This window comes from Meriones unguiculatus, chromosome 6, assembly GCF_030254825.1.
Source record: "Meriones unguiculatus strain TT.TT164.6M chromosome 6, Bangor_MerUng_6.1, whole genome shotgun sequence".
Classification (NCBI taxonomy): domain Eukaryota; kingdom Metazoa; phylum Chordata; class Mammalia; order Rodentia; family Muridae; genus Meriones; species Meriones unguiculatus.
The window spans coordinates 22883740-22910785 of NC_083354.1; the positions used below are offsets into that span (position 1 = coordinate 22883740).

The 27046-nt window shown below is 49.6% G+C and overlaps 2 protein-coding genes across 6 annotated transcripts in view; one reads left to right on the plus strand and one right to left on the minus strand.

The window, feature by feature from the left end:
- Positions 1-15113, plus strand: part of Ankdd1a (ankyrin repeat and death domain containing 1A) — a 39763-nt gene extending 24650 nt beyond the window's left edge. For 3 of the 5 annotated variants that reach the window (XM_021644210.2, XM_021644214.2, XM_021644211.2), the window contains 10 exons: positions 640-738; positions 1870-1968; positions 2478-2576; positions 2892-2990; positions 6633-6731; positions 7260-7358; positions 7650-7745; positions 8288-8492; positions 9647-9778; positions 11882-15113. In XM_021644210.2, coding sequence (XP_021499885.1) covers positions 640-738; positions 1870-1968; positions 2478-2576; positions 2892-2990; positions 6633-6731; positions 7260-7358; positions 7650-7745; positions 8288-8492; positions 9647-9778; positions 11882-11940 — 1086 coding nt within the window. In that variant the 3' untranslated portion in view covers positions 11941-15113. The remainder of the gene's footprint in view (positions 1-639; positions 739-1869; positions 1969-2477; positions 2577-2891; positions 2991-6632; positions 6732-7259; positions 7359-7649; positions 7746-8287; positions 8493-9646; positions 9779-11881) is intronic. The other 2 variants (XM_021644209.2, XM_021644212.2) reach the window with 2 other exon arrangements.
- A 4593-nt stretch (positions 15114-19706) lies between these two features.
- The window catches only part of Spg21 (SPG21 abhydrolase domain containing, maspardin), a 28057-nt gene continuing 20717 nt past the window's right edge, over positions 19707-27046 (minus strand). Inside the window, exons 7-9 of the mRNA XM_060384876.1 lie at positions 26802-26909; positions 23177-23317; positions 19707-20372 (exon numbers count right to left, since the gene is read on the minus strand). Of these exons, the coding sequence (XP_060240859.1) occupies positions 20256-20372; positions 23177-23317; positions 26802-26909 (366 nt within the window). The 3' untranslated portion in view covers positions 19707-20255. The remainder of the gene's footprint in view (positions 20373-23176; positions 23318-26801; positions 26910-27046) is intronic.

Here is a 27046-nt window from a genome sequence, read left to right on the forward strand (position 1 = left end):
GCTGGGTGTGCCCTATTTGTTGGGGCACTACTGGATGTATCTTACTGGCTCAGGCTCTACTAGGGAACTGCACACCCAGAGTGTATTCTTTGATCAGCTAGAAAAACTGTACTCTACCTTGAGTGTCACCAGAGGAGGCACGAAGGGTATGTGGATGGGCAGGATGAAACAGAACATGGCTGACTCTCACTTCCATCAAGGGCCAAACAGGCCAAAGGAAGGAGCCTGCTTTCTGTTCCCCAGAGAAGGAGACATTTGGGGCAGTTAGAGAGGGGGAGATTTAGAGTCACTGGGAAGTGTTAGAAAGTATCCCTGGAACTCTAAAGGCAGGAAAGATCTCTGAGTGTGTGATTTCAGATGGACTGGAATCATGAGAGGAGAGCCAAAGGGGCTGCGTGTCCACCTATCTCAAACCTGAGGATTCTGTCTTCGTGGGGCGGGCAGCCAGGGGCCACTGAAGGGCTGAAGTAGAAGGGGGACTTTCTCCCAACAGAAGGGCTGTTGTTCGGAAGCTGAGGCTGGGTAAGAGGTGGCAGGGGAATGGGATGGGAGAGGCAGCTACAAGTACAGAGAGATGAGGAAAGCCGAGGGCGGGGCAGGGTGTGTGCACTGACTCACTGTCCCTCACCTTCTGGTCAGCTGGGAAGAACAGCATTTCACAGAGCTGCTGAGCACGGACATCTGGACGCTGTGGACTTCCTCGTGGGCTCTGGCTGTGACCACGGTGTCAAAGACAAGGTGCTGTGACCGAGAGGCCCTCTAAAACCCCTGACCAGGCTACAGCATTCCTGTACCTCCTTGGTCCTGGCACCTCCTACAGCCCACTTACCTTTCTTTTCATATTTTTAAAAAATGTGCATGAATGTTCTTCCTGAATACATGTGTGCCGTGTGCATGCCTGGCACCCTCAGAGTCAGAAGAGGGGGTCAGACGGTTCTGAGGCACCATGTCGCTGCTAAGAACTGAACATCAGTACTCTGGAAGAGCAACAAGTGCTCTTTTTTTTTTAATGAAGTATTTATCTTTTTTATTTTTTATTTTATGTGCATTGGTGGTCTGCCCACATGTCTGTCTGTGTGAGGGTGTCCAATCACCTGGAAATGGAGTTATAGACAGTACGAGCTGCCATGTGGGTGCTGGAAAATGAACCCAGTCCTCTGGGAGAGCAGCCAGTGCTCTTGACTACTGAGCTATCTCTCCAGCCTCCTGCAGCCTACTTCTGATAGAGGGAAAGGCTCCAGAAGCCGGCATGTGCCACTCGTCTGAGCTCTTCCAGCTGGCACTTCAGTGTACACGGGCCAGCTGGAGGGGTATGAGATACCCAAGATAAGACTTCTTTTACTTTTTCCCCTTTCTCTCCTCCTGTTTCTCTCCCTTCTGTTCCTTTCTTTGAGACTGTCTCATGTAGTCCAGGCTGGCTTCACGCTCACTATGCATCTGGAAATGACCTGGAACGTATCCTCCTGCCCCATCTCCCAAGCACTGGTTTCTAGGTAGCACTGCCATGCCTGGTTTATAGACTCATGGGGTCGAACCCAGAGCTTTGTGCATGCTAGGCAATCACTCTACCAGCTGAGCTATACTCCCAGCCCCTATTTTTAAAGTAATGCAGCCGCCTTGAGTCATAAAGTGCAAGAGTGCATGCAGGGCTTGGGCCCCGAGAATGCCGATGGTTTTGGCTTTGGGAAGTGCACAGGCATGGCGCCTGTCAGACTTGCTCTGTGACCCCAGACATGTCACTCTGGGCCTTAACTCCCGTGCCTGTAAAATGAGGGAGCAGCTCTAGTGGGGACCCCCTGAAATTTGGGGACCCCCTGAAATTTGGGGACCCTGTGTCGGTGAGCCCTTCAGGCAGTCTTCATCCTGCAGGAGGGGAACAGCGCCCTGCACCTGGCTGCCAGCCGGGGCCACGTGGCGGTGCTCCGGAGGCTTGTGGACATTGGGCTGGACCTGGAAGAGCAGAACGCGGTGAGTTAGCTGGGGACACTCACAGCTGAGCGCTCGGTGGCTCTCCGTCTTGGAGAAGCCCCTCAGCCTGTGCTGCGGTGTGACTTTGCCCTGGCAGAGGCCTGGGGCAGCGAGCTGGGGGTGTGTTCTCACACTCAGCACCTACCAAGAGGAGGTGAGCAGCAGCCCAGGAACCTGGCTGGGCAGGGAGCCAGACAGGCTGGGTTGTCAAAACATGAGACAGTTGCCACCGTCCAGATGGTCAGGGCTGGCTTTCTGACATAGGAGGGACTAGACTAGTGAGCGTGAGCTGGCTTAAAGGGCAAGAAGAATGTGGACAGAGGTATTGGTGAGAGTCAGCATGGCAGGTGCATTCCACACAGGAGAACATCCGTGGCTCAGGAGCCACAGGTAACAAGACGCTCGTCCTCACCAGTCAGTGGCTGAGAGCTCAAGGGGTCAGAGCACAGACACATGCCCTTCACAGGTTTGGCTTCAGCTTCCCCAGTCTCCATTCCTTCCTGTTTCAGGAGGGTCTGACTGCTTTGCATGCAGCCGCCGAAGGATCCCACGCCGACTGCGTGAAGCTCCTCATCGGTGCTGGGAGCAACGTGAATGCCCTCACCCAGGTAGCCAGCCCCCCTGAGACTGAAGGCTTCCCCAGGCTACTGAGTCACAATAGGCCAATCAGAAATATCGATTCCTAAGCTGTCTGTGAGCAGGGGCTTTGAGGCACTCATCTTGGGTTTGCTCTTGGCTTCTCCACGGCTTAGCTGTGTGGCCTAGGGCAAGCCACAGTGGGCTCTTTTGCAAGTTACTAGGTCTGAGCAAATCATTAATTCCTCCTGCCATGAGACTTGAGTGGAATATGAGTCTCAAGGTGCCCTGTCACACCCACCGTGAGAGGTCCGTGGACTACTGCTCTGATGCCTGTTTCCTTCCAGAAAAGGTGGAGCTGCCTCCACTATGCAGCCGTTGGTGGCTCTGAGGATGTGTCTTGGGCACTTATCAAGGCAGGAGGGTGCACAGACGTGGCTGACAAGGTAAGGCTGGGCCGGGACTGAAGGGCCCCACACTGCAGCCTCCCATAACTGTATTAATTAGGCACGGGAGGGAGATCGAGGCATTCCAGCCCCTTGAGGTCAGGATAGGGCAGGGACTAAAGGAACATGGTGTTTTCATGTTCTGATATTTTGTCAGAAGCAGGGTTGGACCCAAGCTTGGGCATTCTCCCAGCTGAATTAACTATGCCTGGCAGTCGTTAAATTTTGCAGAGCCATGGGCTGGAGAGGCTGCTCAGAGGTTAAGAGCACTGGCAGCTCTTCCAAAGGTCCTGAGTTCAATTCCCAGCAGCCACATGGTGGCTCACAACCGTCTATAATGAGATCTGGTGCCCTCTCTGGCCTGGAGGTATATATCAAGGCAGAATGCTGTATATATAATAAATAAATAAATCTTTAAAAAAGTTGTTTTGCAGACCCAGCCACTTATATTCTCTCTCTCCCTCCTTCCCTCCCTCCATCTCTCTCTCTCTGTCTCTCCTGTGTGTGTGTGTGTGTGTGTGTGTGTGTGTGTGTGTGTGTGTGTGTAAAGGCCAGAGGTCAACAATAGGTGTCTTCCTCAGTCACCCTCCACTTTATCTTTTGAGACAGCAGGGTCCTTCTGGCTTTGCTCCCAAGCACTGGGAGTAGAGGTGTGCACTGCCACACACCCGTGGGTGCTGGGGTGTGAACACAGGTCCTCCTGCATGGCAAATACTTTACTAACTGAGCCATCTCCTCACCCCAGTTGTTAACTCTTTTCCTATTACAACTCTTTAGGGACAGTGTATTTCTGTGACTGAGACAGATTTTGTTATTAGAAAACCCAGATACTCCTACCTTGGGATTCTTCCCAATTTTGCTTAATAAACCTCTGTTCACTCTTGGGGAGAAGGGGTGGGGGGAGAGAGAGAGAGAGAGAGAAAGAACCTGGCCTTGAGCCCTGACACAATTTACCACTTGTTTTGACCTCACTGAGCCTGTTTTCATATATATGGATTGTTACCATTATGTAAATAAGGAAACAGATATTTCAAAAATATACCTCTCTCGTTCTCTCTCTCTGTGTTCACATGTGGAGGTCGGAGGACAACATGTGCCAGTCACTTCTCTCCTTCTACCATGTGGTTCAGGATCACACTCGGGTCTTCAAGCTGGGCAGCAAGCTCCCTTACCTACTGAGCCGCTTTCTGGCCCAAGAACTACGTATTTTAAAATACATAGAATTTAGATGTATTTAATGTACTTAAAATACATAGAAATTTAGAAATAAAGAGGTCCTCCCTCCCTCCCTCCCTCCCTCCCTTCCTTCTTTCCTTCCTTCTGAAATAGTCTTGCTATATGGCCCTGGCTGGCCTGGTATTCATTATGTAGCTGAAAAACATACAATTTTTGTTTTTGTTTTGTTAAGACAGGGTTTCTCTGTGTAGCCCTGAATGTCCTGGAACTTTCTCTGTAGACCAGGCTGGCCTCACACTAGAAGATCATCTGCCTCTACCTCCCCAGGTACTGAGATCTGGGATTAGAGATGTGTGCTGCCGCTCCTGGGTAAGGCAGTACTGGCGATCAAACCTCGGGGCTCTGAGCATGCTAGGCCCGCGCTCTTCCAACTGAGCCGCATCGCAGCCCTTCATTTCTCTATGTTTTCTGTTTATCAAGGTTGCCGAATGGCTTCTGGTTTACTAGTATTTTATTCAGTTGTCTGTTTTTATTTTTGTTTTTGAGACAGGGTTTCTCTGTATAGCCTTGGCTATCCTTTTGTAGACCAGGCTGGCCTTGAACTCAGAGGTCTACCTGCCTCTGCCTCCCAGAGTGCTGGGACTACATGCATGTGTCACTGTGCCTGGCTTGTTTTATCCATTTGAAATTATACCCTTCCAATAGTTTACATTTAGTTTGGCTGTCACTGTGAATAGGACATCTTTTAAATGATGTCATCCCATAGTCCAGGAGTTCAAGGTCATTCTCGGCTTCATAGCAACTTCAAGGCGAGCCTGGGCTACACAAGACCACGTCTCAAAAGCAAACATTTGTGTCATTTCTTGTAGGCATGAATGCAGGAGTGATATTGACTTGGGCATTTTTCTTTTCTATTCGGCTTTTTAAAAAGTTAATTTCAGGGTTTTACTGCCCATCTAACTTTAAAGCTGTCTAGTCATGTAATTACTTCACTTACAAATGACAATACTGTTAAAATCCTTTAAAATACTGACAGTGGCTATGCATGGTGACCCACACCTTTAATTCCAGCACTTGAGAGCCAGAGGCAGGTGGATCTCTATGAGTTTGAGGTCAGCCTGGTCTACAGAGTGAATTCCAGGCCAGCCAGGGCTACACAGTGAGACCCTGCTTCAAAATATAAACTCAAATGCTAACAGGCAGAGGCTGAAGAGATGACTCAGCAGTTAGGAGTACTGGCTGCTCTTCCACAGGACCCAGGTTCTGTTTCCGGGACCCACATGGAATGGCTCCTGCCCCACAGGCCAGGTCTCCTACGCTCACACAGACACACACACAAACACACAAATTAAAAATAACAAGTCTTTAAAACAGTAATAGGGCTGGAGCTTGGTTAGAAGCACTTGTTCTTGGAGAGGAGCCAGGTTTGATTCCCAGTCCCCACACGGCGGGTCATAACCATCTATAACTCTGGTCCCAGGCAGGGGTTCTGACGTCGGCTTCTGATGTTCACTAGCTCAGGCGCACACACGTTGCACAGATACGCATGCGGGCGGAGCGCTCATACCCATAAAAACAATAAAATAAATAAATCCAAATTTAAATTAATGGTTTAAAAATAATTTTTAAAAATACTTCTAAGAAATAAAGTTTAAAAACACCCCTTCGCTGAGTTGGGCTCCTAACGACAGTTGTGGGCGGTCCCGGGGGTATGTGCACACCTGTTATGCTCTATAACCTTTTCATGTCCGCTATGTAAGTGCGTGTTTCTACATCAACGATTTTAGCAGCGTGGTGCTATTCCATAGAATGTCACTGTCACTCAGAGAGGGGGGCGACACGGGGCATCTTCACTCTAGTTGTTAGTCAGGAGGCCACGGTGGCTGTCGGGAAATGGTGCTCCTCATCCTTGAACTAGGCCTTGAATGAGTGTTGGACTTGGGTAAGGTCTCTCTTATGTGCCTGACAGGCTCTCATTCATTCATTCATTCATTCATTCATTCATTCATTCTGTACATCATTGTTGTCAGACACCTCCCTGGGTGCCTGCTAGTTGGTGTTGTGAGTTTCTGTGCTTCCGTTTGTAAGACGCAGATGCTCACAAGGACACAAACCTTTCTTTAACCCACTGTGTGGGTTTACTGAGATAGAGCATCAGAAGGTGGCATTGCTGGAAGGGTCCTCGACAGCCATCACTCGTCAGGTGAGGAGTGACAGAGGAAGGTGGCTGTGTCTGAGGTCATACCACGCACGCATGCCCAAGGCTGCCATAGCAGAGTCTCTAACCTGCCATGAAGGCTGCCGGCCTCCTCACCAACCAGTTTAGGCCTCTAGCTCCAGGCATTATGGCTGCGCTGGCCTCGGGTCCCCTAGTGTCGTTGGGGAGACGACATGGCAGATTAACCCCACCCCACCGCCAATGTGCAGTCCTGGGTGGCAGGCGACCGATGCGCGTCTCTTCTGTAGCAGGGCATCACTCCTATGCACCTCGCTGTGAAGCACAACTTCCCTGGCCTGGTCCAGCTTCTCATAGACGCCCACAGTGATCTGGATGCCGTGGACACTGTGAGTGACCGCAATTCAGAGCCAGGGCTCTTCCAGCCTGGCCTCGGCTTCAGAAACACATTTCCTTTTTAGCTTTCCAAGGTTGCTGGGTTTTTTAAATTCACGTGTGTGTGCGTTCGTGTGCATGTGTATGCTTGTGTGTGTCGGTATGAGTATGTGCTACCTGTGTGCAGGTGCCCTGGGGGGCCAGAGGCGCCTCAGCTCTCCTGGAGCTGGAGTTACAGGCAGCTGTGCACCATGGGATGTGGGTGCTGGGAACTCAAGTAGGAGCTTCCGCAAGAACAGTGCTTGCTCTAAACCACTGAGACACCTCTCCAGCCCCCGTTCATTCATTCATTCATTCATTCATTCATGCATGCATTCATTCATTCATTCATGTGTAGTCCTGGCTATCCTGGAACCTAGCATGTAGACCAGACTGGCCTCGAACTCACAGAGATCCACCCGCCTCTGCCTCCTGAGTGCCACCACGCCTGGTTCCCCACGTGCTTTCTGCGTGCTTTACCATCCCCTTTGCCTTCTCTCCAGAGGCAGCAGACTCCACTCCACCTCGCCTCCGAGCATGCCTGGCAGGATGTAGCAGAGATGCTCCTTGTTGCCGGAGCTGACTTAAGCCTGAGGGATAAGGTACTTCTGCTCTAAGCAGCCCCTCTTTCCCAGCCTCCTCCATATCAGACACTGCTACCAATGCCAACACCAACAATATAATAATAATAATATAGAAAGTATAATAATAAAGCTATTATTGTTGTTATTGTCATTACCCGACATCTCTACCATGCATCCCAGAAAACCTTTCTGTTTCCAGTGTGGACCACTGGGAGGCCTTCCTTTGGGCAGGGGTTTTTGGGGTGAGCCCAGAGGCAGCCCTGCACCACACTGTAGAAACTGCAGCCTCCCTTTGCTTCTTCTTTGCAGCAAGGAAAGACCGCCCTGGCGGTGGCTGCCCGTGGCAACCATGTCAGCCTGGTGGACATGCTCATAAAAGCTGACCGCTTCTACAGATGGGAGAAGGTACCACCTCTACTGACCTCTCCTGCTGGAAAGCCTTGGCTACGCATGGAGCTGGCGCCGAGTCCCAGCCTCAACCAATCTGGGGCCCTGTCTCTAAGTGGGTAGTCATCTCTGCCTTGGGTACCACCAAGCCTGTGAGGCCCTGGATGGGCAAGCACCCAGCCACGCTGAGACGAGGCAGACTCCCATCTGAGCTGGTGGGATCCTGGCCAAGGAATGAATTGGTTTGAATCATAAACTTCATAGGTGATAAAGAGATGGTGTGAGAACAGAGAGGTCCCTGGCCAGAGGCTTCCTGGAGGAGGTGGCCTGTAGTAATATTTTTTTTGGCAATGGGTTGGAAGTCAGGGAGGTGAGTTCTAGATGGAGGAACGGTGTGAGGAAGTTGGGGCCCAGTGTTCAAGGCAGACAGGGCAGACATGAGGCTGGAACCCCGTGCTGATGCAGGTTCTCAGGCTCTGTATCACCTTTGTCTAAGAGCATGAGGCAGAGTTTGCAAGAGGCTCCAGGTGGCTCCTGCACTTCTGGCATCTGCCCCACAGGAGCACCCTCCCTGCAGGGGTGCCAGCAGCCCCTCGAGGAAGAACCTGACCTTTAAGCAAGACCATGGGCAGGAAACACAGCAGTTGCGCTCCGTGCTTTGGCGGCTGGCCTCCCAGGATCTGAGGCCCAGCGAGTGGAAGAGACTGGCCTATTCCTGGGAGTTCACCGAGGCTCATGTCTGTGCCATCGAGCAACAGTGGACAGGTGCTCTACGCCAGGGCAGCTGGTGGGGAGGGGCATGTGGGAGGAGTTCCGTGCTCTGTGTGCTGGGGCACCCACGGCCTAGCCCACCCTACTTCCAAAGCTCCCCTGGCTTCTTGCACAGGCGAGGCATCCCTGTTGTACCTTGCATTTTGCAGAATCAACTGGAACCCATTCCTACTATTTCTGCAATCAGTTAACGCCATTCCCTATGGGGGGGAAGGAGGGGGAGAAGAGGCAACCGCTGCCTCGCCTATTTAACAGCAGTAAATCTTGGCCCTGGTCCAAAGGCACAGAAATGACTCCGTGGGTAAGAACACTCAGCCTGCAAGTGTGAGGACTTGAGTTCAGACATGTAATGCTCACGGGCAAGCTGGGGGCGGCTCTGGACACCTCTAACCTCAGTGCTGGGAGAGGGCGGTGTGCGGAGAAAGAAGGACCACGGGGTTTGTTAGCCAGCCTATCCCCAAACAGCAAACTGCAGCTTCAGCGAGAGCCTGTCTCAAGGCAGGAAGGGCAAGAGTGACACTGCAGCGGTTCCCCCCGCCCCATCCCTACATCCAAGGGCACAGGTGCACACAACATAGGCACAGGCACATACATTTATATACATCACACACTCACGTACCGTAAACACACACACAGAGGCAGACACAGGGACAGAGAAACACAGAGGAACATAATGGAAAGAGCAAATGCTTCATTTCAAATATTTCAACTCCTATACACGAGAAGGTCCAGAAGACTCAAATATTTAACAAACAGAAAATTGACAGCTGAATGACATGGCTAACTACAGGATAAAATATACAAGCACTATGTATTGTCAATAGAAGAACCAAAAGTAGATAGAGTTTTTAGAGGTGTCTAAGGCTGAGAACTAGTGAACCAGTGCTGGGGCAAAAACATGGCCAGCTGCCTCTCACCAGGCTGCTTTTCATCTGTGTGTTAGATCCGACGTGTGCCCAAGGCATGGCCTGAGACACCGGTCACCAAGCCACCCCATCTAAGAAGCTGTACCTTAACCCCAACCCCAACCTCCAACCCAGGCCACCTACCGTGGGGAGAAGGGCCCCTGTGCGGCTGGGTCATTTAGGATGCGGTAGAGGGCAGCCTACACAGGGAAGTCAGGGCGGCCTCTCCTCTCATCTCCACAGGAACCCGGAGCTACCAGGAGCACGGTCACCGGATGCTGCTCATCTGGCTGCACGGTGTGACCACGGCTGGGAAGAACCCCGGCAAGGCGCTGTTTGAGGGTCTCACGGCCATCGGCAGGAGAGGCCTGGCTGGTAAGCGAGCCCGGCTGCAATGCCTGGGCCCTCACAGGGGCACCCAGACCAGAGCCCTGTGTCCTGGGCAAACTGAGACCCACCAAGTCAGAAGGGACACGAGACAAGAAGGGTGCCTGGAATGGCGGTGAGCACCACACAGGGATGCCACATCCTGGCAACCACTGCAGGGAGCTAGTTCAACGTTAACTCCAGAGAACAAAGGCTGTATCTCCCTTGGGGAGTGGCTGGGGAGCCCCAGGGATAGGTGTACGTAACTAGTTGAAAGTAGGTAGTTTAAGGATGCTTGATTAGCATTACACAGCCACGCTCCCACCACAGGAATGGGAACACAGTACCTAACTATCAAATAGGCACGGGGAGGGGAGCAGCAGGGAGCTGTGTCAAAGGCCATATATCAAATGCTGTTGGAGTTGTCTGTGTCTAAAGACACTCTCCAGATGAAGTGAGGCGGAGAGCAGGAGGCCCTGCTGAGGGGAGGGAGTCCTGCACCTTACCTGGACTTCAGACAGCAGGGTCATTCCAGCACTTACCCATCAGTGTCTTTGAATAATAGTGCCAGGGAACCCCCCTTCACAGCCACCAGGGTCACCATGACACTGTATCTTTACCTCCCCTATTGTCTCTGAACAGTCTTGGGGCTTTTTTTTCACAAGTGTTAGGAGAGATGAGCCACAGACTGACTTAAACATGGAGCTAAGGCTTCTGAAGCCAGCATAAGGTACTTAACCACACCACTCCCAGAAGCCTGATTTGGGATTCCCATAGTGAAAGCTTGGGGCTTTCAGATTCACAGGATCAAAAGTTGTGGAGCTAATCCGTCAATAAGGGCAAACTGGCTGACGAAAAAGCCTTAAGCAGTGGAAGAGTCCATCAGCATGGGCGTTGTGGGGCAGCTTCAGGTTTGACAGCTAGGCAGTTACCGGCAGCCCTGGAGGCTACCTTAGCTATGAGGCAGCAAGGAAAACAGTTCTTGTATGGCAGCCGTCCCTCAACTCCTCTAGGCCAGATGAGAAAATGCAGTCATTTCAGGCGAGGGGATTAGGGAATAGCCTTTTTTCCCCAAGAACATTTATTATTATTATTTTTTTGAGACATGGTCTCATGTAGCCCAGGTTAGCCTTAAACTCAACTTGTAGCTCAGATGCTTTTTAAGTTGTGATCCTCCTGCCTCTGCCTCCCAAGTGCTGAGATCAGAGTGAGTGACAGACAACACACCCCACTGTATGTGTTGATAGGGGAAGACCTCAGGGCTTGGTGCATGCCAGGCAAGGGCTCTGCCCACTGAGCTTCGGCCTTACCTCATTCCCCAAAATACCATTAAATCAACCACACAAAACACCTGGGTTTTAACACCAGCACCCAGGAGGCAGAGGCAGGGGATTCACTACCACCTTGAGACTAGCCTGGTCTACATAGCAGGTTTTAGACCAGCCAAGGCTATGTCGTGAGACACTGTCTCAAAAGAAATAACCCACATATAAATGCTTAGAAAAAACATTAAGTTTGTAAAAATTACTCTATTTTGGCCTCAGGTACTTATATAGGTAATATAAGATGTTGACAGTTTTTATTATATTGTTGCTGTTTTGGGGTTCTTTGCTGTTTTGAGACAGGGTCTTATTATGTAGACTTGGCTAGCCTGGGATTTGTTCTGTTGACCAACCTGGCCCCAAGTTCACAGAGATCCACCTGCCTCCGCCTCCCAATGCTGGGATTAAAGGCCTGTGCCTCCACATCGGGCCCCCAAATATTCTTTTTGTTGTTTCTAGTTTTAAAAAATTATTTTCCCCCAACTACTCTTAAACATTGTTTAGGTGTTTATTTCTTTTATCTGTATGCGAGTGCCTTGCTTGCATGTTTGCACGTGTATCAGAAGGTGTGAGATCACCAGGAAGCTGTGCCTGAGGGCTGGGAACAGAACTCAGGTCCTCCACAAGAGCAAATGCTCTTACCAAGCAGTAGCTCAACCTTCCCAAATATTCTGAAGAATGGCAGTGTGCCTTCTCTTAGCATAAAGACTCACAGGAAATTAGGACACAAGCCAGCCCCGGGAGGAAGGGCTGATGCAGCTCCAGGCAACAGGAATCTTGTGTTCTACAGAACGTGCCAGGAAGATGGCAAATGGGGAGCCCCAGGCCCCCAGGTGCACAGCCATGTGAGCTGCCGGAACGCCGAGGGACCACCGACACAGAAGGGGATATCCATGAAAGCTGTCAAAGCAGACCCCGCACACAGACCTCAGCCGCGTCAGCTACAGGAAACACGCTTTTCGGAGGATGGGCCGCAGTCTAGGTTTTCTGGGTGATCCTGTCCCAGGAATGTGGCCCTTTATAGCTCTCAGCTTGCTGTGTTTGTGAGGGTGGAATGTGTTCATTACAAGCATGTGGGGGCCAGAGGGCACTTGGCAGGGTTTTCCTCCGTAGGCACTGTCCATTTTGTGTTTTTTGTTTTGTTTTGTTTTGAGACAGTCTCTCTCTCTATTCCTAGCAGTCCTTGTTGTTTCAAGACAGGGCCTGTCCTAGATCTAACTAGACTGGCTGGCCAGTGAGCCCAGTGACCCTCCTGTCTTGCCTCCCTAGTCCTGGGCTTACAAGCATGTCCACCATGCCCTGGTTTTCATGTGGGTTCTGAGTGTCAAGCTCAGGTCCTCATGTTGCATGGCAAATGTTGTACCTGCAGAGCTGTTTCCCCAGGCCTCTAGTTAACTTTCACTTCCATTATCTTAGAACATCATGAGGTGCAAGGGATGTTTTTACTGCGAGGACACTGGGGTCCAGGGAGGAGGAGCAGCTTGCTCAGGTCATACCACAAACCCAGTGCTGTCAAACCAGCAGTCCTCCCTGCAGGGAGGGCTTCATTTGTTCACTGGACGGTCCTTAACTTCAGGACAACTCACTGATCTCTAGTGCCACACACGCAGAAGCCGCCGTGCTGTTTATATTAGTAAACCTGCATACATTTGTGAGTCCGTTTGTGTATGCTGGCTGACCAGGAGCCAGGCCCTCCCCTGTTCTTCCCTCCGAGTGGGTATCTGGGTTTGTGCTTTGTATGTTTTTGATCTTTTGTGTCTAGAAATGATTTCAGACTTACAAAACTCACAAAGTAGTACTGAGAGTGTTCAAGGGTTCTGCACGCAGGTCTCTAAATATCAACTCTTACCTAAAGGCAGTGTGGATTTTTAAAGCCAGGAAGTCAGAGGCTGGAGAGATGGCTCAGTGGTTGAGGGTGCTCCTTGCAGAGGACCTGCGTTCAGCAGCACCCGTGTGCAGCTCACAGCTGTCTGTAACTCCGACTGTAGGTGATCTGGCACCCTCTTCTGGCCTCAGTGTCACTGCCTGTATGTGGTGTGTGTGCGTGCGCGCCCGTACGCGCTCATCCATGTGTTCAGCCAAACACTCATACACATAAAATCTTTTTTTAAAAATTAGGAAATTAACAGTGTTTACAAACTATTCATTAATTTCAGACCATACTCAAATTTTGTCAGTGTTTTCTCACCTCCTGGATTAATATCTGGTCCAGGATCACAGATCATGTTTTTTTAAAAACAATATAAATGCCTTATTTAACAGTTACAGCTCATCCCATGGGTCAAGAGGTGGCCCAGCAGGACCCAGCAGCAAGGCTAGCACATCCTCCTAGCTTCTTTTTCTGACACCCTCTCAGGCGGGGGGGGGGGGGGGGGGGGGGAGGGAGGTGTTGATGGTTCGGGAACTCGCTCTGTGGATCTGGCTGGTCTTGAACTCACAGAGATCTGCCAGCCTCTGCCTGCCGAGCACTAAGATTAAGGAAGGCCTGTACCGCTACCACCTGGCCGACTTTAATCCAGTTCTAACTACTGAAAAACAGCAGTGGCCGAGCGTGTGTGCTGTAATCCCAGCACTCAGGGAGGCAGAGGCAGAGGCAGGCGGAGCTCTGAGTTCAAGGCCAGCCTGGTCTACAAAGCCAGTCCAGGACAGCTACACAGGGAAACCCTGTCTCGAAACACCTCCCCACCTTCGCACCCCCACAAAAAAAAAAAAAAAAAAGGAAAGAAAAAAATCAGCGGCGCCAGCAGCATTCCCAGGACCTGAGGGCAGGAGAGAGGAAAGATATAACTGGAGGGTGGTGGGATTCTAGTCAGACTCCCAGAAGGAGTGACGTCTGGACCCAGAGCTCTTCAGACACTGTCCAGGAGGAACTGGGGATAAGGACGCAGGGGTAGGTACGAGAGAAGAAGGGACCCCTGTGCATTGTGCTAGAGATGAGCAGCCCCCACTAGGGGCTGCCTACTCAGTGACAGAGGAGTGCTCAGACCAGGCAGAGTTAGCAAGGCAGCGGAGGGGACAATGGGACAAAGTAGTCACAAAAAACAAAAGCATTTTCTCCCTAGAGAAGGTGTCACACATGGCTGGGTGCAGTCGAAAGGTCTTGAGCTAGGAAAACCAGCTGGCCAAGGGCCTAAGAAGTCTCACTAAAGACTCTTAATAAGATGGCAGGTTGTTGGGACTCTGCAGCCCCAAGGAAGCAAGGACAGGCCTTTTTGTTTGAGGTGGGTCAGATATGGGTGTTCCCTCAGACCGTGCGGCCCTGTGATCCTTTCTTGATGGGTGGGCGCTGGTTGGTGGTGGGAGCTGGATTACAGAGGGCTGTATAGTGAGGCGTTGCTCAGGGTCCTGCGATATGGTTGTGGTGTTGCTGAAACTTTAATTAATTTATTTTTTAATTTTCGAATAGCTCACAGTCTGCTGCTTTAGACCCAGCTGGTGCCCCTCGCTCTGGCTGGCCCACCTCACTTGCTCCCCATTGCCTGACAGGGCACCCCCAGCCCCCACAGTCAGCCTGCAGGACTCAGGCTGTGGCCCTGAGGTCCGGGTGTGCAGCTCAGCGTACTAGCCAACCTGCAGCAGCTGACACTGAGGCAAGGAGCCTACCCAGCATGCACTGGGCGATACTCTGCTTCAGTCAGGACTGTCTCCCTGTGCAGCCCAGCTTCGTCCTGCCGCAGTTCCAGGGTGCTGCGGTTACAGGGGTCACCAGCACACATGGCTTGAGGTCCCTTATCACACAGTACTTCCAGTCTTCTGTGTTTTATTTTTTTCCCCAAACAAACCAACTGATTATCTTCTGGAGATTGTTACTATGAAATCTGGTTTGTCTGCATCGTGGAGTGGTACACAACAGTGAAAAAGAGCCTGAGGATAAGGACTGCTGTGGAAAGAACTTTAAGATCAATTCAGCGAAGAAAATTGATAGACAGACCCATGTGTAAACTGCTTGCTGCCTGTGGAATGGAAGTGTATTTTCATGTGTATATGTTTCTACAAATAAAAGCTAGATGAAGGCCCAGAAACTAACAGGAGTGGTGTCCTTTGGACTGGGGAGAAGGTGGGAGGACGAATCCTTAATGGAATAATTTACTGTTGTTGTTTTTTTAAAGATTTATTATGTATACAATGTTCTGTCTGCACGTACACCTTCACACCAGAAGAGGGCACCAGATCTCATTACAGATGGTTGTGAGATAGAGGAGGAAGGGTTTTACTGGAGAGGTTGAACCAATGAGAGAACAAGCTAGACACAAGTGAAGACAGAATGAGCCAGAGAATGAGAAGGAGCCAGAATAATAGAAAAAGATTGCTGGAGTTAGTTTGAGGCCGAGAGAAAAGCAAGATTGGGAGAGGAGTTTGAGCCAGAACAGCTGAGTTGAACCAGCCAGCTATGAGCTCAGAACTAGAAAGGGTGAGAACTAGTGAGTCTCAGAGGCAGAAACCGTTCTAGGCCTAGGTTAGATTGTGTGGAGGCTAAAAGCTTCCAGGACTAGGGCCTAGGTTAGCAGACAGAGGCAGTAAGCCTCTAAGACAGCAATTGAAACAGTCAAATAATAGTTCCTTTTACAGGGAGGCTGTACCTGTTGCGCTTGACATCATCAGGCAGAAGGCCTTCTTTAGCTGGGCACAGTGGCTCTGCACCTTCGAGGCCAGCCTGGTCTATGAAGCTAGTCCAGACAGCCAAGGCTACACAGAGAAAGCCTGTCTCAGCAAACAGACAAACAGAAACAGAGGCCTTTCCTGAGGAAGGGTCTAGGCAGCGCATTTCTGCACCTACCACATCCCCAGACTAATAGAGATCTGCCAACTATCCTCCAGAGCCCAACCCTTCCTGGCACCGGCCAGGACTTGGTATTTCCTGCCCAGACTACCACAGCGTCCCCTCACTGGCAAAACACATGAAACGGGAGAAAAGATTTCAGCTCACAGTTTCAGTCTGTGTCTCTTGCTCCAGCTGCTTCTGGCCTGCCGTGGGGCAGCATTACACAGGTGTGGTAAGAGAGCTGTTTACCTCAAGGCTGACATCACTTGAGCTCTTACAGCGGCCATGGCTGTGTCCCAAGCAGGCACATGCACGCAGATACAAACTGCAGCACCCGGCTCAGGCAAGCCTCCGGCCCCGGCTTTCCAAGCAGCTGCGACTCCATGTACGTGACATCATTCCTGACCCACCTGGCTGGTTTTAAAGTGTCCTTTTCTTTTCACAATTTTAGTTAGTTGGTTAGTTGGTTAGTTTAAGCTGTGTCTGTGCAGATGTGTGCGCACAAGTGCAGATCCCCCAGAGCTGCAGCTACAGGCGGATGTGAGCTGCCTGGCTTAGGTGCCGGGAACCGAACTCTGGTCCCTGGAAGAACAAGCATTCTTAACCGCTGAGCAGCCTCTCCAGCTCCTGAATTGTCTGTTTTAAGGGAGTTTACTTTTAGAATGACTGGGAAAGCTGAACGCCCATCTGTCATTCTCTGGCACGCAGCTCCCCCATCCTTGTTTCACGTCTGTGGGCTATGGCGCAGCTGATGAGCCGACACTGACACGCCTTTCTTTCTGCCTTTCTTTGTTCCTTCCTTCCTTTTTCAGACAGGGTCTCATGTAGTTCGAGCTGCCACACTGCTGAGCGTGCCACCAACCTGGTTCACGCAGAGCCAGAGCTGGAGCCCGGGCATTTGGGAATGCTAAGCCAGCCCAGCCATGCGCCCAGCTCGTGCTGAAACTTTATCACTAGCCAAAGTCCACAGCTCACATCAGGCCTCACAGTGATGTATGCCTCATAGGTTCATCCACAGCTACCATAAAGAACAGCTTCACTGTGCCACAGTGCCCTGGGGGCCATCAACCCACCCCGAGCCCCGAGCCCCTGTCAAAGCTGGTCTTTATAGTGTCTGCATTTAATCTCTTCCGGAATGCCACAGTCTTTTATGCACCTCCACATTTTGAAAACATTGAAACAGTAAATGGGGCTGGAGAGACGGCTCAGAGGTTAAGAGCACTGGCTGCTCTTCCAGAGGACCTGAGTTTGGTAAAAACTGCCTTCTCTCTCTCTCTCACCCCTTAAGTAGCTTCCCTTTCCTCTCTCCTCATGAGAGTTGGGTGTATCCTATTCTGTCAAGTCTTTCTGATTTGTCGCTTTCTCTGCCACTCAATTCAACATCACTTTCAAACATAGGTGCTTCTTTCTACAAACTAACTTTACCTTCATTGGGATTAAAGCCATGCCTGGACCTAAGCTTTTCTTTACCTGAAATTTGCTCTATACCAGACTGGTTTTGAGCTCAGACCTGCTTGCCTCTGTCTCCTGGATTACAGGCGTGATGATTGTATTCCACCCCGATCACACAGACCTAGGTCTTTGGATGTGATCTCTTGCCAGAGCAGCCATGTTCTAAATTAAAATTCTTCCCCACCTCCCACTGTCAGCCCATTTAGAGCCCATTTCTAGTACAGAGAGAGCTGCCTGTTTCACCCAGGACCGTGTTCCCTCACGGCAGCCTGCGTCAGGACCTGCGCAAGGCACATGGCAGAAGAGGCAGCTATTTCAACCAGAGGCATCCCAAGCCCCAAAGCTCCTTGTGGGGGTGGGGTCTGCCCATTCCATCTTCTTTTCACACCTCAGCTAAGACACCTAAGTTTTGTCTTAGCATTGGTTTCACTCTGAGCCTCTCAGACCTCGGTGGGAGCTTCAGAGGCTCCTTGATGCCTGGGAGAAGAGGCAGGGCAGGTTTGACGGTCTTGTCGAGGAGTGGTTGTAGTTTTGCCTGGAGTTGTCTGAGGCTCCTGCAGAAGGCTAGTCTCAATGACAGACCCGAAAAAGTGTAGCAGGCCAGCAACCAAACCAGTCAGGACTGGAAATGGCAGCTTGAGTCACCCAGTGTAGGAGTAGGTAGTTAGTTTTCAGCAGGAGTGGACTTGCGCAGGGAGGATATGGAAAGGAAACACAGGGCGGCCCCTACAGTCACTTCATCTCCTGGCTCTGTGTCGGCTGCTCACGGCAGCCCCACGTGTGGCTGGGAAATCAGGCACAGAGAAACGGTGAGGCCAGGAAACTGTCACCTTTATCCTTTGTGTGTGGAGTGTTTGTGTGGGGTTCAGTCAGGTGGCAGCTTGTTTTTTCTCTTGCTGTTTTCTCAGATCTCTGGGGTTCAGCGGACCCCTCTAAGCTGATGAATCCTGGGGTCGCCTGCAGTCACGCATCTCAGTGCACAGCTGTAAACCTGTTGCTTTAAAGCAGCCATCTTGCCTGCCACAGCCTTGGTTTTTATTTATTTTGAGGGACTCACTACGGGTCACCAAATAGACCAAGCTGATCTCATAGTCAGACATCTGCCTGCTTTTGCTGTGCTAAAATTAAAGGTATGTGCTACCATGCCATCTTATTTTTAAAATTTATTGTGTGTATGGGTACGGGCATATACACGTGAAAGCACCCATGTGGAGAACACAGGACAATTTGCTGGCATTGGTTCTCTTCTTCCACTGTGGGTCCCAGGGACTAGAGACTGGTCATCAGGCTGTGTGACAAGGGCTTTTTGCCTGCTGAACCATTTGCTGATCCAAGTTCTGTTTTTGTTTTAAAGATTTTATTTATTTTATGTATAGAAATGCTCTATCTGCATGTACACTTGCATGCCAGAAGAGGGCATCAGATCCGAGGACAGATGGTTGTGAGCCACCATGTGCTTGCTGGGAATTGAACTCAGGATGTCTAGAAGAGCAGCCAGTGCTCTTAACAGCTGAGCTATCTCTCAGCCCCAAGAGCGATTTATGATTATAGTTAAAATATTAATTTCTTCCAGCTTTATGATGATAACTTTCCATAGCTTAATTTTTTAAAAAATGTTAATTATAGCTTTCAATTTGTGGATCATATAAGCTTTCTTATATGTGGATTGAATATGGTCTCTTACCTAGAGACACATCAACCTGTTTTATCAAATAACCTCTTTGTGTGACCAAGGTGTATAACACAGACACACACACACATGGGTGTGCATCCTGTGTGCGCGGGCAGAGGCCAGAGGATGCCCTGCAGCCTGTTGAAGTTACAGGCTTGTGTGGACACTCCTGATATTGTACACGGGCACTGGAGACTTTGAACTCAGGTCCTCATGCTAGTAAAGCTGCACTTTCACCCTCTGAGCCATTCCCCAGCTGCTCAAATAACCTAGTTTATCTCCTGAAAGTACATGCAGAAATGATATGGTATCAAAAAGGCTTTATAGTCACCTAGGGTAGGAATGTATGTGGAAGACTGAGGGAGAAGACAAAATTATGCACAGGTTGGAATCTTTTAAGGTGAATCAATAGCTGGAGAGAGTTTGTTCTAGTTTCTCCATAAGTATTAAAAACACTTCTATTAGGAGGCAGGTGATCTTTTAGGATGACACTTAGAATCCCAGCATATGGCGGTAGAAGCTAGCCTAAATGAGACTCTACCTTTTTAACAAATCTGTTAGTGAGAAAGATGAAAAGAAAAGCGTTGTCATATAGTTGCAGTCAGCAGGAAACAGCAACTCTGTCACCGGCCAACTGTGTGCTAGGGTGACCGAGCAGTTCGCCGATGGCCACACTGCACTGGACAGCAGCCCACATAGGCAGCAACAGTCATCACAAGAGACGCTCGCTGAAATTCAATTTTTATTCCAAATGACTGTAATGTCTAGAAATACAACAGCTAATACTCGAAATGGTGTGCTCAACCAGGAACTAAGATGGCTGGTTTGTAGGGTCGGCCAGCAGGCTACCAGCCTTGGCACTCTGATTATGCCCAGGAATGCATAAAAGAGCCCATGTTCCTCTTCCCATCTGCATGTGCAGGGTTACAGTGCGTAACAGAGAAAGCAGGAAGAAGACATGGAAAGAGAAAATGCCACGTGATCCCAAGCCTTCGAAATAAACACGCGATGGCAGAGAAGACTTTTCGGTAGCAAAAGTTTCACAATTCTTAAATGGGAGTCTTTAAAAGTTCTTCAAATTCAAAAGTTAAAAAAAAAAAAACAAACCCAAAAACAAGCAAAAACAAGCCTGGAGAGGAGACTGTCACACTGGCTTAGATGGTGGATTCCTGTCACGAAGATGACAACAGTCCTGCTTCTAAACCATGAGGACCAGTGTGCCCCATGAACCTGAACTGATTGTAAAAGACCTCGCTGGCTCGGGTGTCAGGAGCCCCTCTACGGCTCCTCCTGGCTGAGGCCGAGCCGGCCTTTCTGCATCTCCAGCTCCTCTGCACTGACCACCGACGGGTCGATGGCGGCGTACTTGGTTCCGTGGAACTGCAGCAAGTGTATCTGGAAGAGTGCACAATCGGGTTACTATCTGGCTGACCTGTTTTATGGTGCTGGATTGAAGTGATGGCTGCAGGAGTGCCATGCCAAGCGCTCCACCGCCGGGCGCCCTCTCCAGTCCTGAATCTTTGTGTACACGAAGCCAGAGCTCAACACTGGAGCCACTCCTTAGGGAGTTTATGTACATGTTCTGTCTTCATGCAGAAGAGGACATCGGCCCCATTATAGATGGTTGTGAGCCACCGTGTGGTTGCTGGGAATTGAACTCAGGACCTCTGGAGGGGCAGCCAGTGCTCCGAACCTCCGAGCCACCTCTCCAGTTCCCTGAGGGCTCTTTAAAAATACATATATTACATTTTACTCATTGTGTATATGTGCGGAGGCCAGAGACAAGCCGTGCGGGTTGGCCGTCTCCTCTCTGACTGCCCGGCTTGTGGCAGGTCTTTTACTTACTGACCCATCTCACTGGCCCTCCACCTCGTCTTCTGAAATAGTCTCTCGATGATGTCAAGCGTGACGAGTAGGCTCTGCCTGTCTGGCCTCAGCACCTGCTTTTTTAAGAACCTGGATTATGTGGCCTGAGCTCAGGTCCTCTTCTTCACAGAGCAAACATTTGACCAACTGAACCTTCTCCCCTGCCCCTGAAAGGGTCAGACTAACTTTGTAACCTGTATGTCTTCTAAAGCCTATAGTTTTGAGTTTTAGGTTCAGGTTAAGCTAAAGCCTCTTAGTACCTTTCCAGAGAATGGAGAAATGTGACCCTATCTGTGAGGACAGATATAAAAAAAAAAAAAAAAAAAAAAAAAAGCAAGCAATGACCTTCACTCAGCAAAAAGAACGACCAGACCCTTGCCTTCAAGATAGTGTTTCTTAGCAACAAACCCAGACTTCTTCTGAGTTGCTTTTGACCTCCAGCCAAAAGTCCCCAGCCCCTAATCTTCAAGGATGAGCTAACCACCCCCACCTTAAATTGCAGCTGCATCCACACTTGGCAGGACTGGCCAAGCTTGAGCACCTAAGACTAACCAATTATCTTGCTTTATAGCTTCCTCATCCAATCCTAAATTGCCAAAACTGCAACTTCAAATTTCCCGCAATTTTTCTTTTAAAAACCTAAAGGCCTTTGTCTCCCAGGGCCACTCTTTGGTGACTGGCAGGGGTGACCCCATTGTGCAATGGTTAATAAACCTCTTGCTTTTGCAACGAGTCGTGGTCTGGGGGAGTTTCTGGGAAGGGCGCGATTGAACTCCTGAGCTGTGAGACCCCAGGTCTTACACCCCAGGACCTTCATTTCTCAGTGACTGTATTACAGACAAGGTGCAGCACGTCACTAACAAGCACGGCTGAAGAACAGAAAATCTTCCTAAAATCACACACTAGTTCCAAGTAACTGGAGAAAAGACAGCAAACAAACAAGTACTGGTCTCCCTGTGTTGCTCAGACGGCCTCTGAACCTACAGCAATCCTAGGTCAGCCTCAAAGAGTTGTGATTACAAGTATTTACCATTGTGGCTGACGGAATTGGTGGGACCTTTGACCGCAAACTGTTTTGTGTTTTTAAGCAGCTTCTCCACACTCTTGCCATGTCTTTATGGATATCCCAACTCCCATGTTTCATGTATATATGCATATTTACATTTATGGGCACATGTGCATGGGCTTGTGTGTATGCATGTAAGAGGCCCAAGGCTGATCACACTCCCTTACTGAGGAAAGCAGGTATCAATCAGATCCAGAGCTCTCTAATAATATGGACAGTCTTTTGGGATTTGCCTATATGTATGCCTATGTATCACATTCATGCCCTTGGGGGTCAGAATAGGGCATTGGATCCCCTGCATCTGGAGTTTTCAGTTGTGCACTGCTGTGTGGGAGCTGGGAACAGAACCTGGGTCCTCTGGAAGGGCAGCCAGTGCTCTTAACTGTTGCTGACTTACCCTCCAGCTCCCTGATATGGTTAGTCTTGACCACCAGCTTGCTCTGGGGAATCCCCAGACTCCGCCTTTCCAGACTGTAAGTTCAGGCAGGCTACCTGCCCAGCTTCATTCATGTGAGTTCTGGGATCTGAACTATAGTCCTCATGTTTGCATGCATGGAGCCTTCTTGCCAGCCCTCATTACCATCTTTCTTTTCTTTTTAAAGGTTTTATGAGTGCTTTACTCACATGTATGCCTGATGTCTGTGGAGGATGAAGAGAGTGATGGGTCTCTTGGAACTGGGGTTATAGATGGTTGTGAGCTACCATTTGGGTGTTGGGGATCATAGTCAGATCCTGTGTAACAGCAGCAAATGCTCTTAACCACTGAGCCATTTGCCCAGCCCCATGCTGCTCCATCAGTGGAGCAGCCTTGCCTTCCACAGTGGTGCGAGGTCCTTCCAATCTTCTGCGACTGTGCTTACTAGCATGATGAACATCCCTGGGCATCAGTTCTCTATGTTTAGGATCTACTTCCACGAGAGCATTAAAGACAGGACTCGCTGTGGAAGGCACCTGATGCTTCTTGCCAGGTTAGCATGGCAGTCACCCCATCCTAGTACTCTCTTGAGAGAATGAAGTGGTGTTTTACTTTTGCCACTAGTGCATACTCAGATTAAAAAGTCATTTTCTGAGACTCAGACTGTTTCCATTTCTCTGTGATGTTTTGCTGTGGCTGAATTCCCTGTCTGCAGAAGGCAAGGTCACACCATACCAAGGGCCACCACAGTGTGTGGATGCGAGGCGTGCTAATCCAGACAAGGGTTGTTAAGAGAGAGTTTCCTTGGGAGTCTCTAAAACCCTTGTGCCCTGGATTGCAGGCTGCACTTACCTGCACATAGAGATTGACCTCGGCACTCCTGCACAGGTAGGGGAAATTGCCTCCTGTCTTGAGGTGAGCTCTCCGGGCATTAGGGTACAGTTTGTACATTTCCTCCTTGGCCTCCGTGGACAGTGCACTCTGGTCAAACACCTTTGGAAACACACAAGGCTGCAATCTCATGGTGCTCTTAGCTCAGCACCAAAGTGTCACCCCATGTTCCTGACTGTCAGAGCAGCCGGAGCTCACCTCCCCTGCTGTTCCTGGTCACATCCAACTCTGACCCCAGAGGCTGGGAATGTGGCTGTGTGGGAGAGCACTTCCTGAGCATGTGCAAGGCCCCATCCCAGCACCAGGAGAAAGATAAGATTCTAATTCCAACAGAAGAGCTCAGCCATAGATTTTGGAAATAGTGAATAATCACTGGAAATGCCAGCTTCAAAAAACATGAAATCTTGAGGCTGAAGAGGTAGCTCAGAGTTAACAGCACTGGCTGTTCTTCCAGAGGCCCCAGGTCAGGTTCCCAGCAACCACATGGCTGTAATTCTAGCTCCCTGGCTACAACACCCTCTTCTGCATGATGCTCGCAGGTGCAGGCAAAACACCCCCACACACAGAATAAATTAATCATCTTTACAAATATAAGACTAAAGGCGAAAAGCTCAGACTTTCGGGGGGGAGTTGCTCTGGCAGCTGATCACATGTGGTTATGGACATCTTTCAGATGCTCTCAATACAAACATGCGCACAAAATGTTTTCTGAAAATGTTTTGTTTTTTGAGATAGCATTTCTCTCTGTCTAGTCTTGGCAGTCTTGAACTTGCTTTCTAGATCAGGCTGACCTTGAACTTAGAGATCCACCTGCCTCTGCCTTCTGAGTGCTGGGATTAAAGGTGTGTGCCAACACTGCCCAGCTTGAAAATATTTTAAAGATAAGCGTACACACATACATGTATAATTTTTGTGTGTATATGCATGCATGTTTATGTGTATGGTCAACCTCAGGTATCCTCAAAAGCCATCCATTGAGCCATCGAGCCATCGATCCACCCACCCATCCACCCACCCATCTACCCACCCATCCATCCATCCATCCATCCATCCATCCACCCATCCACCCACCCACCCATCCATCCACCCATCCACCCATCTACCCACCCATCTACCCACCCATCCATCCACCCATCCATCCACCCATCTACCCACCCATCCATCCACCCATCCATCCACCCATCCACCCACCCATCCATCCACCCACCCACCCACCCATCCATCCGCCCACCCGCCCACCCACCCACCCATTCATCCATCCATCCATCCATCCATGGTTTTTGAGAGAGGGTTTCCCTCATTAATAGCCCTGGCTGTTCTGGAATTCCTTCTGTACACCAGGCTGGCCTTGAACTTTCAGAGATCTGCCTGCTTTTGCCTCCCGAGTGCTGTGATTAAAGGCCTGTGCTACCATGCCTGACAAAAACTTTTTTAAAGGTAGGATCTCTCAATGGCCAGGAACTCACAAAGCAGGCTAGACTGGCAGGTCAGCAAGCCAGGAATCTGCATGTTTGCACCTCCCCAATGCTGGTATCACAAGCATGTGCCACCATGCCTGACTTTTTTTTTTTAATGCAGTTTCTGAGGCTGGCGAGATGGTTCAGCCACTAAAGGCTAGGTTTACAACAGAAATGTCAGAATGTTAAACCAATCAGAACCCTCATGAATTACTGAGGGAGATATAAAATGACACAGCCATCAGAAGACATGTCAGTTCCTCAAAAAAGTTTAAAGAATTGTGTCATTATGTATGTGACTACCTGTGGAGGCCGCAGAGGGCACTGGGTCTCCTGGAACTGGAGATAAGGACACTTGCGAGCAGCCATGTAGGTGTTTAGAACAGAACCCGGGTCCTCTACAAAAGCAGTAATGCTCTCAACCAATGAGCTATGTCTGCAGCCCAAAATTACAAGACTTAAAAGCAAGGACTCAGCTCCTTTTATAGCCAGGTTAACAGACACATCCACAGTAGTTAAACACGGAAACAACCTAGATGTCCATTGACAGATGAAGACATCAACAAGATACATTTATGTACAGAGTATCATTCTGCTTTAAGGAAATGATAACTCAAATACATTATGGGGCCAGCAAATCTTTTTTCAATTTTTTATTTTGATGTGTATAGGTGCTTTGCCTGCATGTATGTCTGGGTGCCACTTGCGTGCAGGCCAGAAAAGGGTAGCATATCCTCTGAACCATAATTAAAAATAGTTGTGAAGCTGGACAGTGATGGTGCACACATGTAATGCCAGCACTTGAGAGGCAGAGGCAGGAGGATCTGAGTTCAAAGGCAGCCTGGTCTACAGAGCAGCTTCCAGGACAGCCAGGGCTACACAGAGAAATCCTGTCTTGAAAAATCACACACACACACACACACAAACAATGGTTGTGTACTGTCATGTGGGCGATGGGAATAGAACCCAGGTCTTTTTTAAGAACAGCCACTGCTCTGAACTGCCGAGCCATCTTTCCAGAATGAATCTTTTTTAGATTTTTATTTTTAATTATGTGTACATGTGCATATCTCTGTTTGGCTATATGCATGCATGTGGGAACAGTGCCCTCAGAAGCCAGAAGAGGGTTTTGGATCCCCTGGAGCTGAGTTTCAGGCAACTGTGAGCAAAAAGATGTGGATGCGGGGACCTGAGCTCAGGTCCTCGGTCAGAGCAGCAAATGCTCAGTGAGTAGCCATATTCCCAGCCCTGCTCCAGCCAACCCTAAAAGCAGTGTGCTAAGTGAGACAGTCCAGACTTGGACAAATGGTACACCTAGAGCAAGCAAGTTCACAGAAACAAAGTCGACTGTTGTCACCAGCAGCTGCCGGGACATGGAGCGTGGGGAGATAGTGTCCATCGAACAGTTCTGGGCTTAAACTCAGGCTTCTCAGAGGGGCCATCTTGCCAGTCCTACTTTAGAGAAATTCTCTACTCCTGTAAGGCAAACCTCTTTGCCACCAGACTTGAAATGTTGAGAGTCTTTGGTGAGAAAACAGAAACCCACCAACCCAAAGGCCTGAGTGCCGGCAGAGCACACGGAAGTTGTGGGCTCTGTTCCCAGCACCCTAAAAGCAACACCCCTAAAGCGGGTAAGGACTAGCATGCTTATTTAAATGTGTCTTTATTTTATGTGTGTGGGCATTTGTCCTGCATGAATGTCTGGGAACCACATACATGCCTGATTGCCAAGGAGGCCAGAAGAGGGCATCAGATCCCGTGGAACTGTAGTAACAGATGGTTATGAGCCATCATGTGAGTGATGAGAAACATGCCCAGGTGCTCTTCAAAGGAGCCATCATCTCTCCAGTCTGAGAGACTATTTACCCCTGGCTGGCCTAGAACTCGCTATGTAACCAGGTTGTCTCCAACTTTAGTGTCTTCCTGCCTCTGCAGTGCTGAGACCACAGGCATCCACCAGCATGGGGGTCACTCTTGTGAGGAAAGGTCTAGGACGAGCAGCAGGTTACTTTGGAATTGAGAAAGTCAAGGCGTGTTTGAAAAGCATGGTAGTGTCACAAAATAATTACATCTTGGTGTACTACATGTCTAATGGCAAGCACCCATCCATTACTTCAAACGAAACTCACGTCCATGATGGTCACAGGGATGTCCCGAATTTTGTGAGGTTCCACATAAGAATTTTGACAATTGAGAGTTAGTCTTGAAGCCAGTTCACTTTGGCCCAAACTCTCCAGCTGCAGGAAGAGACAGACACAGGTAAGGGTCTGCAGTCATTTTGTTTTTATCCTTACAGTAGGTCCATAGGTGACATTAATGCTTATGTGTGTGGTGGAAAAACCAACAATGAAAACACACAATGGATCAGAGACTG